The sequence below is a fragment of the Benincasa hispida genome, chromosome 12, assembly GCF_027475165.1.
Source record: "Benincasa hispida cultivar pf3 chromosome 12, pf3_genome.v1.1, whole genome shotgun sequence".
Classification (NCBI taxonomy): Eukaryota; Viridiplantae; Streptophyta; class Magnoliopsida; order Cucurbitales; family Cucurbitaceae; genus Benincasa; species Benincasa hispida.
The window spans coordinates 76,098,478-76,118,951 of record NC_143489.1 but is presented as its reverse complement, the minus strand read 5'-3'; the positions used below and the strand labels follow the sequence as shown (position 1 = coordinate 76,118,951).

Genomic DNA, 20,474 nt, shown 5'->3' with positions numbered 1-20,474 from the left:
ATGTTGTATTTGCTAAACAGCTGGCTCAACTCCATCAAGCACAAGAGGGGGAAAAAAGATTAGTCCTCAAGTTTTACTCGTATAAGTAATCAACCGTATTATGAAAAAGTGGGTTCATTTAAATACGTTTTCAGAAAATTAGTTAACAATATTATGTAAATTATGAATAATAAAAAAACAATCATTACGATTGCAGTAACATTACGAACTAGTAAACAAGACCTTAATTCAATCTCAAACTTCCAGCAACTCAAACAAACAAATATAGATGGCATTTTCCAAACCATGGGGAATTGAGAATCATCATACTCGTAGAGAGGGAGAGTTACAAGTTATATGAGTCAAGTCCTCCAGAATACCTTTTATCTTTTAGCCTGGCAAATAATCTCCCCAGCTTGTGTTGGTATTGGCACGTGTAAACAGCACGTGCTACTCCAAGTATTAAATTTTTCAACAAATCTTGGAAGAGTTGGTCAATAGCAGCAGCAGCCAGAAGGAAGTTCTTTACATCTCATGCTGGTGAGAGGGAGGGTCAAGCACGTGCTGGTCCCGGGGAAAGCCAAAATTCCCAAAAAGCCCCTAGGGTCAGGAAATGGAAAGCAACAGATGAAGAGATATACTTATAACACATTGTCCTTGTTATGATCTTACCCCTTTCCTCTTCCCCTTCAAACGGGAAAAGAAATAGAAGTAAATGAAATGAAGACAAGAAGACACGAATATCTAGCTAAGCCATTCACATTGTCCACTATGTGACAGTACATTACACATATGTCAAGTTTCATCATTAAATAATCAAAGCCAACGTGTTACAGTTGCATGAAATTATTTTTAAAAAAAAAATAATAATGTTGGTAGAATTCAATCATTTTGGACATTTTCTTCATTTTGACAAGGAGTGCTCAAATCACAAATGTTTAGATTGAAAGGAAAATGTCATTACATGAAAAAGGAGATATGTGGAATTTATAGCCGACATTAGTAATGACAAACAGATCAATGATAAGTCAGTTCACAACATAAGTAAAGGAAAATTGACCACACAAGAGAATCAGTCCATAAGCTAGTAAAATGGGTCAGTTGGGTCACAAAAAGAGGCCAGTTGCGCATGTGCTTCAACTAATGAGCCAGTATTAATGATGAAAAAGATCGAACTTTCCCCCTGTAATGCCGCCATCCATCAACGAATTTTCAATATCTTTTGTAAAAAAGAAACATTTTCACAAAGAATATGGACCGAAAGTAAATAGGACCAGAAGAATAAACAAATTGAATTTGAGGAATGACTAAAATACTTGGACTGGAAATGATTACATATGTCTAATACCAGCATTACGAGACAATATTAAGAATTGCAAGATCATTACACTTCAAAAGGTATAGCCATAAGTTAGTCCAGAACATGGAGTCGCTTAACAAGGAATCATAAAAGAAAATATTAAACCAAATATAGCCACGAAATAAACATACCAGGGAATCATTGATTGCATAAGCCACGCAATAATGCTCCTGAAAACCATCCGATTAAGAAGTTTTAAAAAATAATTTGATAAAAGATCTACAAATGGTCAAATTCAATAGTGTGACACGTAGAAACTATAGTCTAATTCATATTAATTTTCACCCCAGCGTGAAGGGAAACATTAACCCACTAATCACTTCACCATTAGTGATGCCTATGAGAGATAGAGGAGAAGCAATACAAAAATCTTAATGGAAAAACGACAGTGAAATCCAATAGTGAAATGAAATGGAACAAGTTCTAATTGAAGTGGTACAAAAAATGGAGGTACTAACTTCACATCAAAGTACACGCTTGTATGGGAATGAGGATTAGACATTTAAGATTTAACAAGTTAAAAACTAATGAAACAACGTTTAGTACTAGAAAAACTAATGAAACAAGTTAAAAACTAATGAAACAACGTTTAGTACTTGAAAGTCAAAAGACATCAAACTGAAAAACAAATCTTGGCATTGAAAAAAGAAACTGACAATAAGTTAAAGAAGAAACTCATATCTCAACTGGTTATAAACTTAAAGAAGAAATGGAATACAAACGCCCATGCCTTTTCTCATTATTACAATAGGTTATAAACTTGCCTGCATCATGTGCCACTCCTCAAATTCATCAAATAACTCCAGCCGTTCAATCCTAAAGAAAAAAAGTGCCAAACATGAAAATCTTCCCTGGAAAACAACTCGAAAAAAATTGGCAAGATCAAAGAAGGAAAAGCATATGAAATTTGAAAGAAAAGAAAACATCACGTAAAACCTTCAAAAAGGCACATGCTGAATGCATGACATCTGCTAAATATTTAGACAATATGACAATTTGATATAGACATTAGTCTGATCCGAGGTTTATTACTGTACAAACATCTCTTCATTCTTCAAACTGAACCTCGGAGTGGTTATTTACATAACCACATCAAAGACCTTGCAAGTCCAAGTGAGACGTGTGTATATTTCATCACTTGTCTAATTTTAATCCTCAGTCAACATTATTTCAATCTCGAGGCAAAAAAAATTGGCCTAAGGTAACTAGAAAGCTTACTAAAACCAATAAAATAATTACAAGTAAAAAGCAACATTAGTTTAAGTCTTGAGACATGGATTTATCCATATATTAAACAAAATCCCCATTCTATCTCACTAGAGAAAATTATAAATGCAGCTAGCAAAAATGAAGTTTGTTGTTGTACAAACTTGTTCTTTTTTAAAGCAAGGGAAACTGAAATTCCGTTGGAGAAAAATGAAAGAATGTACAAGGGCAATCAAACACAAGCCCACAAAAGGAACAAGTTTCATTCATATATTTCAACTATTTTATTCCATCTTTTTCTTCCACGAGCAAGTTTTTCAATGTATCAAACATCATAGGAATGAAACACTAAACAAACCATGGCATCAGATTGACAACAATAGATAAACAAAGGAGGATCGCTAAAACCACTCTTAAACAAAAACCTTCGTCTTTCCTGAGCTTCGATCAATTTATTATACACTTTCAGCATGTCCCATGCTGCAGCTGTCTGTCAACCAAAAGAGACAATATTATAGAGTCTCCGCAAAATAATTAAAACCAAAAACATATTAAATAGGATAGGAATAAGTATATACATACATACAATAAATATACAGGAATATAGAACGTACTGTCCCTAAAGAGAACATCACAGGATACCCTCACATCACAATCTTCATCTAAAACAAGATGAGAAGCTAACAACCATGAGGGAATAAAGCTTCACAACTACATAGACCATTGTAGCTCTGGAAATATGTATAAGATGATACGGTTCTATTTGGTTTTAGTTAAAAGGAAAAAGAAGTGGGGAATGTTAAATCACCGATTGACCCAAAAGCTCAAGCTGATGGGTGAAGGTAAATTTAATATTATATCATTAAATACTCTCCCTCATTTGTGGATTTGAAATATGTAAAAAAACTCAACCTGGACCACCTGTTTGATACCACGTTAAATCACTAATCGACCCAAAAGCTTAAGTTGATGGGTGAAGGTTTGTTATTTTTAATGATCTTATTGGTGTCATTTGTAAATGCAGACACCCTCTAGCAATCCATTCTTTCCTTAATTAAAGATCTTTCATGTAACTCACCTCTTGGTGTTTGGTAGCTATTAACTCCCTTTATTATTTCCTCAATGACATTGTTTCTCCCCTCAAAAATACCGATTGGTCAAATATCCATTGGACAGTTCAGTTCATTTATAAGATATCAACAGCAATATTATTTGTTCCCTACGTAATATAAATAAATAACCAAAAAAAGTGCTTTCGGACAATTAAATTATCTAGGGAAGAGCATTTATTCCAAGGCTTTTACCAAGTGTAAGCCATTGTGAACAACTATTTATACTTCAACCAAAATGGTTTAAGACATCAAATCTTTCCGCGGTAAAAGCTTTGCAAACTCACTATTACCAGAAGTCTGTGTTAGAACTTAGGAATACCACAAGGATAATAAATATTATTAGGGCATTAAGGAAATATCAGTCATTAACCACGGAATTAGTTACAAAGAGAGGGAATGGGAGGAGATGAAGCCAAGGAATAGTTTAGTTCATTTAGGCATTGAATGGAAATAAACAAGTGGGGAAGCTCCAAATACCTTGAATACTTGGGGTGTCAGTGTTCTATCTTTTTATCTTTCAATATTATGTCAGTTATTTGGTTTCTATCTATCACAAAGCTAATTGAATAATAAAAGAAACTATGCCAATTAGAAGGGGCACATACAGTATTTCAGCCTTATTTTACTGCAAACAGAAAAATTACCTGCCATCCTTGGTCGAGAAAAAGCTTTTTCTTTGCAAGTAATGTTGGTGTAGCATTGATACCCAACAAAGCACAGCCTCGACTCTGAATCAATAATGTTCACAGATATATTAAATCATTTCATCTCAATGAGTATATCAGACAATCTTAGAACCACAAATGGAAGACAGATACCTATTGACTATATAATGCCAGCATTGAGTGAAAGTATCTATATAACATTTTTGAGAAAGCAGGAGTTTACATACACATGTAGCTATCTGTTGCATTTTAAAATTTTATACGATCAGAGAATTTGACATGGAAACTAAATATTAAAAATCTGGATGTGACTCTAATAGAGCCCAAACAACTAATAAAATAGTATTGAAATCAAAAAGATAATACGCTACAAAATAACCTCAAAAAGTAGGAGCAACTAATCTCTTCTTGTGTACTGCTTTCACATAACTTGACTGCAATATTTCTCCTTCCTCAACTTGATTTGGAAAAAAGAAAGTTGAGTGCTAATTTTTTACAACTTTTAAGAGAGAATCTTTTATCATGTTCCAAAAAATGAACCAACTTTTATTTTCAACACCAATAGGTACATGTATTGTCTTTCTACCTTCAGAAGATGGCCAAACAACTCATTAAGTTTCCATCCTTGGGAGATCTAAACAACTTGGTCAAATGGATAGTCCAGATTCCAGAAGCATCCCTGATTTGCTTACGAAAATATACATCCACTAGATATTGCATCAGTTCAACCATCGAATCAAATAAAATGGAGAAAGAGGGTAATCTTCATTTTTTTTAATGTCTTCGACAAAACCCATATCATTTTCCTACCAAATGTGATGTAAGAAGAATAGGGGTTAATTGGATAATTAGGTAATATTCTAGGTTAATTCTTTTTTTACCCCCACTTATAATAAAACTCTATAAATAGGAACATTTCCCTCTGGTATGAAACACATTATTCATTCTAATAAAAGATTTACAATCTTGATTCTTGGAGGATTAATCCTTGAAGCTACTTATGCTACATCAATTTGGTATCAGAGCATCCGTCTGGGCCAACGTTGACTGCTGCCCATGGAAGTCCAAGAAACTTTTAGTGACGCCAGTCACAAGAGGGAGCTTCGTGAGTTGTGCTCGTTGCCGAACAACCGACATCTAATAAGGGGGAACCCTTGAAATTCCAAGAAAGAAAGAAGAAACCAAATATTTTTCAAGATTTTGCAAGAATGGATTATTGCCAATCAAAGAAGTTGTCTCCAAGGAAAAAAAAAAAGCAATTGCTATAGACAAGAAAATCAATTTTACTTCCAAAAACAATGATGGGATTTTGATTCAAGTGATTCAGAAGAAAGAATTTCAACATACTAATTTTGCCCATGCTCGATTTTCTCAAAGAACCTATCATTATCCACATTGGAAATTTGATTCTAGTGATTCTAGCGACTCCGAAGATGTTTCTGTTGAAAAAAAAAAGACAAGAACACAAGATTTACGTGGAAAACCCTAGATCAGGGAGAAAAAACCACGATAGAGACGAATTTTTTTATTATTGAATTGATACACAAAGTACAAGAGAATAGGCCAAATAAATAGACTAGTGGGAAGCCCTAGGGTACAAACAATTACTAAAATACCCCTAGGGTTATAAGCTATTTTTCGACACTCCCCCTCAAGTTGGAGCGTAAATATCAATAAGGCCCAACTTGCTGACACAATGAACAAAGCTTTGTCTCAGTAACCCTTTTGTGAGCACATCTGCAATTTGCTGATTTGAGGAAACATAAGGTATGCATATACTTCCGTTGTCAAATCTTTCCTTGATAAAATGTCGGTCGATCTTAACATGTTTTGTTCTGTCATGCTGAACAGGATTATTTGCAATACTTATTGTTGCCTTATTGTCACAGAACAGGTTCATTGGGAGCTCATTGCCTTGATGAAGATCTGACAACACTTTCATCAACCAGATTTCTTCACATATCCCTAAACTCATGGCCTGATACTCAGCTTCCGCACTACTGCTGGCCACAACTCCCTGTTTCTTGCTCCTCAGGTCACTAGATTACCCCAGACAAATGTGCAATACCCAGATGTTGATTTTCTATCAACAACAGACCCTGCCTAATCAAAATCATTGTAGGCTTCAATGCAACATTTATCAGATTTCTTGAACAACTCCTTCCCAAGTGTACCTTTCAGATATCTTAGGATGCGTTCAACTGCCATCATATGTTCCTCATAAGGGGTCTGCATAAACTGACTGACAACACTAACTGCATATGAAATATCGGGTCTCGTGTGAGATAAGTATATCAATTTTCCAACTAACCGCTAAAACCTTTCTTTATTGACGGGACATTGTTACTAGTATTGCTGAGCTTTGAGTTATATTCGACCGGGGTGTCAACAGGTTTGCACCCAGTCATTCCTGTCTCCTTTAGGAATCAATAGTGTATTTCTGTTGGGACACAGATATCCCATCCCTTAACCGGACTACTTCCATTCCAAGAAAGTATCTTAACTTCCCAAGGTCTTTAATCTCAAATTCTTTAGCCATCTTTGCTTTGAGTTTCACAATTTCATCATCATCGTCACCAGAGAGCACAATATCGTCAACATACACAATGAGAACTGCAACTTTCCCTGAAGTTGACTTCTTTGTAAACAGTGTGTGATCTGAGTGCCCTTGGATATTCCCTTGTCCTTTGACAAAGGTGGCAAATCTGTCAAAACAGGCCCTCGGAGACTGTTTCAACCCATATAGTGACTTTCTCAGCCGGCAGACTCGTTGTTTGAACTGATCTTCAAATCCAGGAGGAGGATTCATGTAGACTTCTTCCTCAAGTTCTCCATTGAGAAAGGCATTCTTTACATCCAGTTGATGCAGAGGCTAATCTCTGTTGACTGCAACTGACAGCAATACTTGGATAGTATTGAGTTTAGCTATAAGAGAGAATGTCTCGGAGTAATCTACACCAAAGGTTTGAGTAAACCCTTTGGCAACTAGCCTAGCCTTGTACCGGTCAACGGTTCCATCTGACTTGTACTTTATAGTGAAGACCCATTTGTACCCAACTGTCTTGTGCCCTTTGGGTAGGATCACTTGGTCCCACGTTTCGTTTTTCTCGAGAGCCCTCATTTCCTCCATAACAGCAGTCTTCCAAACTTCAGTTTTCATTTCTTCCTATATGCTACTCAATTATCACCCTTGTATCTAAACTGGTGGTAAAGGCCTTAAATTCAGATGACAGGTTACTGTATGTCATGTAAATATGCACATGGTACCTTGTACATAACCGAATACCTTTCCTCAGGGCTATTGGAAGATCGAGAGAAGCATCATGCTCTTCCAGACAGTCAGAATTCCCATTCTGATCAATCGTCTCCTCTATCTAGGTTTCATTTTCAAAAGTCTCTTTTACACCATCATCTCTAGTATCACTCACATTTTCTAGAACAGTTTCTGGATCACTATTCACCATCATTTTCCCATCTGCTATAGTGGTGCTATCAGCACCTTCTCCTCCTTTTTCCTCTCTGCATCGTTAGTCTCAGCACAAGTATCAATCCCATTGATTTCAAGAATACACGTACCTAATGTCGGGTTTGACTCATGGACCGGAGCCAGAGATGCGACAGGTGGCGCTGTTTTCTTCCTGAGATTCTTCCTATAGTATGTTATCCATGGGACTTGATTGGTAGGGAGGATAGGACCGACATGTTCAGGAATAGGAGATGACTCTAATGGAACTGTATAGGTGGACCAGTTAGCCTCTTCATTGGATATCTCCCCCTGAAGAGGGCTTACGGGAAAGAAGGATTGATCCTCAAGGAAGGTGATATCCATGAAGACAAAATATTTGCAAGAGGATGGGTGGTAACATTTATACCCACGCTGATGAAGCGGGTACCCAACAAAGACGCATTTTTTAGCACGAGGGATGAACTTCGTGCGATTTGGACCATGGGAGTGAACAAAGGCAACACATCCAAACACTTGAAGTGGTACATCAGAGATTAAACGAGTAGCTGGGTAGGACTCTTTCAAACAGTCTAATGGATTTTGAAAGTTGAGGACTCAAGAAGTAAGGATAGCATCCCCCTATAGGTTAGACGGGAGGGATGTGGATAGCATTAAGGACCTGGCAACTTCCATCAAATGACGATTTTTTCTTTCGGCTACCCCATTTTGCTGGGGAGTGTAAGCACACGAACTTTGGTGGATAACCCCTTTGGATGTAAGGAAGTCCTAGAATGAAGCATTAAAGAATTCCCGCCCATTGCCACTTCTCAAAATACCAATCCTGGGATTAAACTGGGTTTCCACAGTGGCATAGAATTGCTGGAATACAGATAACACCTCGAATTTATTAGTGAGAAGAAAGACCCAAGTAAGCCGAGTGTGATCATCCATAAAGGTGACAAACAAGCGTTTCCCTGTGGAGGTTGTGGTTGGTGAGGGACCCCAAATATCACTGTGAACTAATGTGAAGGGTTTGAATGGTTTATAGGGCTGGGAATGACAGGAGACACGACTCTGTTTGGCACGAATACACACATCACAATTTAAAGAAAACATATTAATATTGTGAAATAAACGCGAAAACAAGTATTTCATGTATTGAAAATTTAGATGTCCTAAACGGTAATGCCATAACAGAAAATCATTCTCAGAATTAGAAAAATTTAAAGAGACAAGGCTAGTCCTATAATCATTCCTAGAGGAAGCATCATCAGTCAGTAAGTAGAGCCCCCTATCGTGCAGGGCTGCCAATCGTCGTCCCCGAGCTCAGATCCTAAAATAAAACAGAGTCGGGTGAAAAAACTGCCTGACAATTCAGATCTCTTGTAGTCTTACTGATGGATAACAAATTATATGAAATTTTAGGAACATGCAAAACATCCTGTAAAACCAAACCCTCAAATGGAGATAAATGCCCTTTCCCTGTAATAGGTGCAAATGACCCATCTGCAATCCCGTAAAACCAAACCCTCAAATGTGATCTGTCGCCCCTGAGTCAACAATCCATGGTTTTTTACCGTTAATACTAATAAGACCAAAAGACTGGATAGTACCTGATTGGGCGATGGCACCGACTCCAACTGTATTTAGGCTAGTCATACTGTCTGCTGAGGATTGATGCTGGGGGTTCTCATTCGCCGAGTCACTCACAAGGGCACGTCTAGGGGTTGATTTGTCATGTGACTAACGACGTTTACTATTCGAGGGTCGTCCATGTAACTTCCAACACTTTTTACAATGCTCACAAACAGGAGTGGCCGTCAGTGTTGGAGGACTTAGTGGCAAACGCAGCAGCATCTGTAGGGATAATTACCGGGTTATTCATTGCACTTGATCTGTCTTCCTCCAGACGTATTTCTGAGCAAACTTCCATGAGAGAGGGAGTAGGGCATTGCCCCAGAATCCGACTCTGAACGGCATCAAACCTTGAATTTAGTCCAGCAAGGAAGTCATAGACACGGTCAGCTTCTTCAATTTTTGCATACTATGTTCCGTCCTGTGCACATTTCCAAACTATCTCCCTATACAGATCCATCTCTTGCCACAAAAGAGATATTTTATTGAAATATGACGTTACGTCCATTGTTCCTTGCTTGCATTCATGTGCTTGTTTCTGTAACGTATAGAGTCAGGATGCATTCTGCCTCTTCGAATAAAGTTGTTGTACAACATCCCAAATATCTTTGGCAGTTGCAGCATAGAGTAACGGTCTACCAATCTGGGGTTCCATACTATTATTCAGTTTAGCTCAACAACGAGTCTTCCCCCTTCCAAATTCATTCCTAAGGGTCTCCTAATCTGAGCTAAGGTATCTCTCCAGTCAAGTGTCCAAAATTTATGACGTCCTTCCAAGACCATTCAGATGGATTGGGACCAGGAAAAATAGTTCTGACCATTCAATTTTTCTTCGGTAATAAATCCTGTAGAATTTCCCATGGATCCAGTCAAAATATTTGTAGTGGGTAAAATAGGGAAAGAATTTACCAAATTTTTCAAAATATATTGGTATGTTGTCTGATAAATCTTGAGTGTTTGTCCCAAGAACTGTTCTGAAATCGGCAATCTGTTGTTGGAGATGGGCAAAACGTCGTTGGAGATCATTCGACCCCGGCAAGGTTGCTGTACAGACCCGACCGCCAGCGCCATCGGAGTAGATCACCGGATCGAAGATCCGGTCGAAGTGTTTGGGCAGAAGATCGGCACATAAGGTTCGGCCGACTTCTCCCAGGTGGACTCGACCATGAAGGGTGTTGGGTTCGCCCGCTGGGTCATCGCGATTGGTGGTTGCACGACTGGGTCATCGTGAAAGCAGGCGGCAGAATCGATCGACTGCATCTAGAAAGCCCTGGAGTTGCGCGAAATCGCGATCGGTGGCTAATCAACTGGTTCATCACGACATTTCGCGGCAGAATATGCCGGTTGGGTTTGGAGCGCACGTGTATCGCGCGACTGAAGATGCGGCGATTCAAATGGGGAAGATCGACTGGTGTTAGGTCAGTTGGGGTTGAAGTCCGACGGGATTTCCCCGGCCAAGGATGGGCGGCTGGAGCTAGGTCGGCTAGGGTTGAGGTCTGACACTGATTGGATGATTTTTGGCAGTGCATCTTGAAGATACTGTTCCACGGCTTTTCGAACGGCTTTAGTGATGTCGGCGCTTATGGTCCCACTAGTTCCAATGGAGTTACCTGGAGGAGAATCTGGTCTATTCTCATCGATGGTGGCTAGGGTTTCGTCACCATGCTCTGATACCATGTTGGGAAAAAAAAAAAAAAAGGCAAGAACACAAGATTTACGTGGAAAACCCTAGATCAGGGAGAAAAAACCACGATAGAGACGAATTTTTTATTATTGAATTAATACACAAAGTACAAGAGAATAGGCCAAACAAATAGACTAGTGGGAAGCCTTAGGGTACAAACAATTACTAAAATACCCCTAGGGTTACAAGCTGTTTTTCAACAGTTTCTAAGTCAATTTGGGATGGAATAAGAAGGCAACGATATTGAAAAAGGACTCTAACGATCCAATCAAACCCATTTTTCAAGAAATCAACATAAAGATTGAGTTAGATGAATGAAAAAATCATCAAGAATGAATTTTTACAGCCCAAGAAAAACGTCCAAAGACTCAAAATTACTCTTTTGGTTATGAAACACGATCAAGAAAGGTTGATTCAAGAGAATCAATGGATGAGTCATATACCCACTACGAGATTGAAACATATCCAAGAATCCAACAAATGACTATTTTGATCCCATAGAATTGAAGGAGATAAAGAACTCCAACGTTCATTGGGAAAAATGACTCAACATATTGATCAATTATCAATTCATTTGCAAGAGTTTCAAGAATGGATTAATTTCTCATGCGGAAGAAAAAATAAAGGAATCATGATTGGAAAATGTTCAAATAGAAAATCTTGAAGATAAATTTGAGAAAAATCTTGTCGAGACCCATGTAGTTGATGGAGGTGATTGGGGCAAAAGTCACGCGAACGAAGTAGATGATTAAAAAGAAGAATTTGAAAATGTTGATTCAGAAGTAGTCTTGAGTGAAGAAAAATCCAACGAAGAAGATGGAAAAGAGGTATCGAACATCGAAACTCTAAACATCAAGGCGGAAATAAAAAACCCGACCAAGAACGACTCACCGATTGCGTTGGAAATCGTTTACCGTAACCTCAAATAACTTGAAGCAAAAGATGAAGAAAAGATGATTCTTGAAGGGTTTTCTTCAAAAGCTAATTCTTTTGTGATTGGTAATATGACTACAGTTTTGAATGAGCTTGATGGAAACTTCTTTTTTGGGTTTATGGCCGATGGAGACGTTCATCTTATGGTGGCAATATTGGATTTTTTGTCTCAAATTTATCACTTTGATCATAATATTTTTGTTCAAAATGTAGGAGGTTGGTTTGGTCATACTCCATTGAACAAATTTATTTCATTCCTTGTTTGCTTCATAATTTTTTTTTTCATTTTTAACTCAAGGACGAGTTTTTTTTTTTTTTTGGAGGGGTAGAATGATGTAAGAAGAATAGGGGTTAATTGGGTAATAAGGTTATATTCTAGGTTAATTCACTTGTTAACCGCAGTTGTAAAAAAAAAAACTCTATAAACAGGAACAATTCCCTCTTGTATGAAACACATTATTCATTCTAATAAAAGGTTTACAATCTTGATTCTTGGAGGATTAATATTTGAGGCTACTTAGACCACATCAAAATGCAAAAATAAAGATTACGGATTCAACAACTCATCTTCTCCATGGAAGTAGAAAAGGCTAGGCAACGACTGGGGATGGCAGTGAAACAAAATGGGAGAAGGGGAAAGAATGGGCTTGGCGATGGGAAGAAAAGAAAGGGAAAAAAAGTAAGGGAAAAAAAGTAAGGGAAAAAAGTAAGGAAAAAATGAGAAATTTCCGGCCAATGGCTACACGAATGGCAACATAGTTGATGGACAACAACAAGAGCAATGACTGAGGAAGATGGCGATATTGACGGTGAAACAGCAACGATGCACAACTACGAAACTAGCCCATTGGGTAGAGAGAACCTTCACAAGCAAGAATGAAGATGTTGAGTTCAGAAACTAGACCGGTGGCCATGTCTGGCAATGGCAGACAGACAACAGCGAATAGGATCAGTGGAAATGAAACAATGTCCACCAATGGCGACTTATAGCGTTAGGTCGAAAGGTAGTTTCTAGGGTTGGGTCCATCAGGCTACCATAGGGCTTTTCAAGCTTTGATTTCCTTAACATTTAATGATATATTATAAAAATGAAGGGTTTTTTCAAATGTTGATTATAACTTCTAGGTCTCCTCTCACTAGTACATGTTGGCACTAATGAAGATACTCAAATGGGTTTTCACAAGTATTTTCAAATAATTTTCCACAGCATGCAACTCTCTTAGTTGGACAGATTTGAGTCAACTCGTCTCTCGACTTCCTCTTGGTGTTCTCTATCTCTCAAAGGCTTTGCTGGACTTTTTTCTCGGAACATTTGTCTCAATCAGAATGCTTTTACATATCCTTTGCAATTTTTAAATAGCTGAGCATTAGTCTCCTCTTTCATTTATACAATGAAAAAGTTTCATTTCTTGTTTGCTTGTATTTTTACATGCCAATTTGTATTCATTAATTTCTCTTGGTGATCTCTCTCGAAGGCTTTGTAGGATTTTCTCTTTTGGGATATTTGCTTTAATTTTAATTGGAATGCTTTTATATATCCCATGTAATTTTAAGTAGTTGAGCATTAGACACTTCTCATTTCTTCAATGAAAAGTTTCATTTTTTTTAATTCACTATTTTTTTCATATGGCCTTCAATATTCATTCATTGTTCTCAATGAAAGCTTGTTTTTAATAAATTAAAAAAAATGGAGGAATAGACTGAAAATATTCATAATTCATGGACTATCAAAGACAATTGTACCTCTAAATTTCTGATCATTTGTTGGCCAAAGGCATCATCCGGATGAATCTGTCGAAAGATTGTAGTCACAAGTTACCAAACCATCAATTAAAACAAAGTCATGTACCAATGGAGATATCAATAATACAAATGAATTTAAAAGGAAAGACATTCCACCAGAAATGTAAACATACAAAATCTTGTATAAGTTCAGATAAGCAAAACCTGCTCATATAAGAAAAATATTGCTGTTGAAAATGCTTTTGATGCCCAACCAACTATAGCATGACTCGAATCTGGATCCAAGTATATCAAAACGCATTCTGCAATTATAAATGTCGGCAAACTGATAACAATATCAGGATAAAAGATATTAATAATTTCCATGCAAAGCCAAAAAGTAGGGAAAATGTTGGATTCATCAGATGTTCAAACCCACTCTCAAAACAGCCCACTCATCCATCCAAATATCCCCCCCAACACACACACAAGGGCCCACAGTCTCAGAGACCATAATTAAAAAGATTGTAAGACCAACGAATTCAGAGGTGAGTCAGCTCATCATAAAAGACATTAAAAGAACAACTCTGGGGAATGAAATATGACAGTGTTGAAACAATAATGAAGAATTAAATGACCTTAACTGACCCAAATGATCCACCAAATAGTTAAGGATGATTAAAGCACTCTAAAAACTGGACCACAAGGAGGAAAATCTTCTGCGCTTTCATACCTGGGATCCATACCAGCAATAGCCAATACATCATTCAACTTATCAATATCACGCAAGTCGATAGGGAGTAGTTTGTAATGATCACTATGAACTTCTCCTTTTTCTGCAAAGCAATGATAGGTATGGCAGTTGAAAATACATGAATATACTTAGAAAAGCAGGAAAATGATCAAAAGTTTCCCATAAAAAAATGTAATACAGCAGAGTCAAACAACCATTTGTTAAAATTACAAGGACAACAACAAGTAAACCAAATTTGCAGGAAACATTAACAAACAGTGGTGTGTATGGGCATCTCTTGATGCAACTGGAATTACTTGGGGGCATCCAGATTATGTGCAGTGAACCTAATTTCACAGTTCAGGAGATTATACAAGGTTTTTATTCTACCAGTGATCTATGGATCTTCTGGGAGCAAATTTTGAGATGTTTTTGGTGAGAGCTTCATGGCTTGGCTGAATTAGGGGGTGATTGAAGGATTCTTGGAGGGGATTTTAATGTGACTCATTGATCTTGGAAGAAATCTCATGATCATTCAACTACTAGAAGTATGAGAACTTCAATGAGTGGATTGCTACCTATCACCATCAAGATACCCAATTGCTAAATGGTTGTTACATGTGGTCTAGTTTTGGTGAGGAACAATATCTTTTGTTATTAGACAGATTCTGGCTAACCAATGATTGGCTTGATAAATTTGGTTCAGCATGTCTTACTCATATATAAAAAGTCACTTCAGACCAATAGCCTTTAGCTATAACCACGCACCTCAAGGCGACAAGTCCATTGATTGCCTCAAAGCGAGAGGTAACAAAAAGACGACGCCTGACGAAGCGAAGCGCGATAAATAAATAAATAATATATGTAGAACATAAGGTTATATACACCCCAACCCACTGAATATTTAACAATGTAACATGCAAATATTAAGATGGTCATTTCTTATCAGAAAACAATGTAAAACAGCAAAAGAAGTATCTCAACCCACCCACTAAATATGAATATAAAAATATATAATAAAATACAGATACAGATTTTATTGCTCAAGAATTCATAATCTAACCAACTGGTATTTTATTTAAAATTTTGCTCAAGGTTAAAGAAATCAGCAAAAAAAATATATATGATACTATTATATAGTATTATCAATATACCTTTACACAAAACTCAGAACTTCAATCAATGAAACCCACAATTGAAACCCAAAATCGAAACCCACACGAAGCAATCATAAAAAGCAAGATTACGAGATTGATTAGGAACTTCGAGCCTCAAGGATACAATGAATTCTACTCTTCAGGTGTAATTAATGTTTCCCTAAATAAAACTTATATTTGTTTTACTACAAAAGAGAATTGACAAACATATTACAGACTAACGACTAATTAGCCTCATTCCTTATGTATACAAGATGATTGCTCGTGTTATTTTCTTTTACCAAGATACAAAACTTTTTCATTGATAAAATGAAAAGAAACTAAACAAGATGAAAGATACATACTCAAATGATACAGACTCCACAAGGGAGTGAATTAAAAAAAGTAATAAAAGAAAGTAATAAATAATGGGACAAGATTGCTCATTTTTTATCAAACAGATTGAAACTGATTTTGGCTAATAGACAAATTTTGTATATTTCTTATGGCTAATGAATTGATCAATGATCGGAACATCTCACACAAAAAAGGAGTAGTTCTTATATTATACCTAAAAGGCTTTTGACAAAGTTTATTAGGATTTTTGGATGCCACCATCCATGCCAAAGGCTTCGGTTTCATTTGGAGGAAATGGATTTGTGGTTGTATGGTATCTCTAGTGTCAACTATTCGATTATTATTAATGGTAGACCTAGAGGTAATATCATTCCTTCTTGAGGCATACGTCAAGGTGACCCTCTCTCCCTTTCTCTATTGGTTTTGGTCTTTGATTGCCTAAGTCAATTTTTAATGCATAGTGCTAGTTTGGGTAAAATTTTAATTCAACCTATTGGAGACTCATAGTTTTATTTGAATCACTTACAATTTGCCGATGGTACACCCTTGTTGCGCTTTAAAGAATCTTTTCAATACTGTCAAAAATTTAGGATGCATTTGGTTTGAATATTATTAAGATGGAATTTTAATGTAGTCTAAGGGCAGCAGAAAAGCTCTGTATCATACAAAATCAGAAAGAGTACTACACATCGACACTATGGTCGAGGAAAAACCTTGAAACCAACCATAAATGTCAAATGACATGGAAAAAAGAACAATAATGGATAGATGACAAGGTTGAGATTTGTGCCTACCACCACTAATATAAAAATGAAAGATGTTGAAATGATAGCACAGACCACTTACCTAGGGATATAGATACTGTTCCACTGATTTTTTCTCTCAACTGACTACAGGATTCAATAATTGCAGCTTTCTTACTAGTCACCTACACAAAATAGATAAATTAAAAAGTGCATAACCCTGAATTCCAGTGAGACATGCTTCATTGCAACAACGAAAGCCACTAAGGCAATATATTCGTAGTTGACATAATTTTCTTCCCATTGTATTGAAATTTAAGCCCATGAACATATTACTGCAAAAGTAAGTGAATGTTGAAAAAGCAGGGGGGTGGTTTCAGAATCGCACCTCCTTAAAGTCTAACTCCACATATAAATGTGGTGCATTACCCTCGTTCTGTAAAAACATAATATAAATGCATCAACTCCAAGTGGGGGGTTAATTGGAGCAAACAGATAATGTAAGCAAAGGTCAGAAAGAGACCACTTAACATGACTGCCATAAGCATAGAAAAGATAGAAAAGGATCAACCTTCAATCCCAAACCTAGTAATTAGTTTAAATGCGATAGGAAACATGTGTGGGTGTGAGTGTGTGTGAACAATCTAGAAAATACAATATAAATATAAAAGGAGATAAATGAATCTATGCTAGAGATGTCATAGCCCGTGACCTAATTAAGCAGCTTGCCTGCAATTGGAAGTACGTTGTGTCAAATCCAGCTCCAAGTGACAATATCTGCTTCTTTATATGCTCCTCCGTATTACTTCCAACATTGAGGAATTGAAAGAGGAGCTTCCTCAGTGCAGCCCACCGGGCAAAATAACCTTATCAGCAACAACGTGAAGAAAATTACTACAAAGTGAATAAGGGAAAGTTCTAAGAAAATGGCATATTTAAGAGAAGCAACAAGATTGTACCTCGGTTAATAATTGGAGATCTCTTGACAGGCTTTCGTACAAAAAGGTGTATGTAATCGTCTTTCATGTATCCCTTTCTAACACATGATCTGTTAACCAAACAGGGGAAGCTGATATTACATCCTAACGCATAAGTATTTTTTTTTACAAAAAAAAAGAACCAGCTCATTTTTTAAACTCTACCTAAGGATGGACCATATTCGATGTTCATAAATAAATGATGGATCAAAATTGTCTTTGTTAGAACAGAGTCCTATTACCAGCATAGAACTAAAACTAAATCTAGCATGATTGCATTCCATATGACAGAGTGAGGATGCTTCACCGAGTGCCAAACAAAATAACGAAATCTTAGCGTGTATACCAACTGGAAACTTCCTTGAGGATAAAAAGTGCTTTCATGCAATCAACATTGAATCGTGAAAACAAAAGACCACCTTGACGGCGTTGGGAAGGCAGGAAAAAAATAGGTTATCTAAAGAAAATTTTGAAGCGCCGAGTTTGAAAACTGGAAAAGGCCAGGGATGGATCATGAACGCGTAAAGATAGTGACAGAATGATGCGTTTAAAATGAGTTTGCTCACAATTTACTGGCAGAGGCGTCGTCGTTGGTGGCCTGCACTGCTGCTCTGTTGCTCTGTGAATCGGGACCGGCCTTCGCCATTTTCGAGTCGCCGGAAAGCTTCGAGGTTAACGCAATGGCGAAAAGGCAAGTTGGGGAGGAGGGTGCTAAAAATAGCTCCGGTAATTCTTCACTTCGGCGATGAATCGTGTAGGACCTCAATTAAACAAAACCCTCGTCCTCTATTTCGAATTAAGAAGAGAAATTTGTAGACCCAAAATTGGGTTCAAAACGTCAAATGACCCTTTTTTAAAAAAATAATGTTAATTGACCTTCTGTTGACGTCATCGTCTTATCAAATTACTTAATTTATCCTTACGACTTCTTATCTTTTTACTGAGAAAACCCACTAAAATTAAACTATTATTCATTCAAATTTTCCAAGGCTGACGACTATATTGTTCATAAACGAAAAAAAAAAAAAAAACTATTTTCAGCTTGCAAACAATTCTACTTCCGGCTTTCAATCGAATCTTAACGGTAAATCTTTTCTTTCAATATGGTTTTTTTTGTTTGTTTTTTTGGTTTGGGATGTGTTATGTGGTTGAAAACGAGTAGAAAGAGTTTGTGAGCGAGATAAGTGGGAGTGAAATCGGTAGAGCGACACCAGAGAGATAAGTGAACCTATGGTTTTTTTTGTTTGTTTTTCTGGTTTTTGATGTATTATGTGGTTGAAGACGAGTAAAAAGAGAGAATGTGAGGGAAATAAGGGAAAGCGACATCGGAGAGAGCGAGATTGTGAGAAAGAGCGACACCAACGAGAGCGATGCGAGCAAGAGTGATGCCAACGAGATCCATTCTAGCAAGATTTAAACAGGATGTTTTTTTACATTTTTTTTTCTGAAAGAGTTTACTGATTAATTTTTTTAATAAATGCATGAGTGATTTAAGATGGCTACATGTTTCAGAATAGCTGAAGGTGACAGATTTCCCGGTCAAGTAACTAGTTTGGCCCACATTACCAATGCAAACAAGATTGTCAAAGAGAAGCTCACGCAAACGCAGTTGGCCATGTTCAAGAGAACAGTTTTTGGGTGATTTGTTGACGTTGATTTGGTGTTCAACAGCCCAATTGTCCATCACATGTTGCTCAAAGAAGTGAAGATGACAAAATTAGACTCAATGACATTCGCTACGAGGCAATTAGTGTATCAGCTATGGGCAAACACTCCATATTTTTTATATGTAACATTGTATTTTTTATTCTTTGTAAAAACATTCATTTATTTGTTATGTATGTAAAAACATTCATGTATTTTTTATGTATGTAAGACCATTCATTATATAATTGAACATATATTTTTATGAAAGTTCAAAGTTCAGTATCAGAATTTTATCAGAACGCCTGCCCACCTTTGAAGACCGATGTCTTCTAAATATTTCGTGACAGCACCGTCTCTAAAACTGTGGAATTCGTCCCATTTTGTCTGGAACTCTGTCATGCGAAATGCCCTTACTGCATCTCTAAATATTCCAACAACCGTGCTATCCTTAAAGTTTGTAACCATATTATGTTCTATATGTCATGTGCACGATCCATGAAATGTTGTGCGAAAAAATGCACGAATAGCATTGCCAATAGATACCATCCGATCAGACACAAACACCAGATTATCGGGTTCTCCGATACTGCATTTCAAGTTTGACATAAATCATTTCCATGATCGATCGGTTTCATTGTCCACTATTGCATGTGCTAATGGGTATAACTGATTGTTCCCGTCCATAGAAACTGCAACCAACATGGTGCCTTTGTATTTTCCTTTCAAATGCGACCCATCAACAATGATACAAGACCGACAGCTTGCAAAACCTCTAATACAAGGCCATAATGCCATAAACATATACTTGAAATGCACCTCATCTTCAAGTTCGATCTCAAATACTGTACCTAGATTCTCTGTTTTTAGCGCTTATCCATAGGCATGTAGTATGGAGTATGAGTATTATGGAGTACCTTTAGTGAGATCATATGCGGCTTCCCTTGCACCCACGCTTTATCATAACTTATGTTCACGCCATAATCTATCCTCATATTCTCAACGATATGACAAGGTTTATAAACACGTCCTATGCCCGTGAACTTATCTTTGATGAGTTGACCAACCCTCTCATCCTGTTTAGACTTTAACGTTACAACTATCTGAAGTCTACTAACCTCTTATCGCAAAAGAAAGAACTCA

At 37.0% G+C, this 20,474-nt stretch overlaps 1 protein-coding gene across 4 annotated transcripts; it reads right to left on the bottom strand.

Moving 5' to 3' along the window:
* Window positions 1-98: 98 nt before the first annotated feature.
* On the bottom strand, window positions 99-18,712 carry SBI1 (Leucine carboxyl methyltransferase). Of its 4 annotated transcripts, none has more exons than XR_016525222.1 (14): window positions 18,254-18,712; window positions 17,670-17,758; window positions 17,440-17,576; window positions 17,099-17,146; window positions 16,814-16,895; window positions 14,475-14,577; window positions 13,967-14,087; window positions 13,763-13,810; window positions 4,476-4,561; window positions 4,302-4,385; window positions 2,971-3,035; window positions 2,104-2,155; window positions 1,471-1,509; window positions 99-579 (listed from the first exon to the last, which is right to left on the bottom strand). XR_016525222.1 is itself a non-coding variant. In XM_039018420.2 (13 exons), the coding sequence occupies exons 1-13, from the start codon at window positions 18,331-18,333 to the stop codon at window positions 505-507; spliced, it is 1,023 nt and encodes a 340-aa protein (XP_038874348.1). In that variant the 5' UTR covers window positions 18,334-18,712; the 3' UTR covers window positions 99-504. The 4 variants fall into 4 exon arrangements, 2 of the variants coding, with proteins under 2 accessions (XP_038874348.1, XP_090164180.1); XR_016525223.1 differs by lacking the exon at window positions 99-579 and adding an exon at window positions 856-1,162; XM_039018420.2 differs by lacking the exon at window positions 4,476-4,561.
* Window positions 18,713-20,474: the final 1,762 nt, after the last annotated feature.

Coding starts and splice junctions, on each gene's coding strand:
- SBI1 (XM_090308054.1), bottom strand. CDS start 18,333: ATGGCGAAGGCCGGTCCCGATTCACAGAGCAACAGAGCAGCAGTGCAG. Junction 2,156..2,970: donor GAAGCTCAGGAAAGACGAAG/GTTTTTGTTTAA, acceptor TTTTTTCTTTAG/GATTGAACGGCTGGAGTTAT. Junction 1,510..2,103: donor AGGAGTGGCACATGATGCAG/GCAAGTTTATAA, acceptor GATGGTTTTCAG/GAGCATTATTGCGTGGCTTA.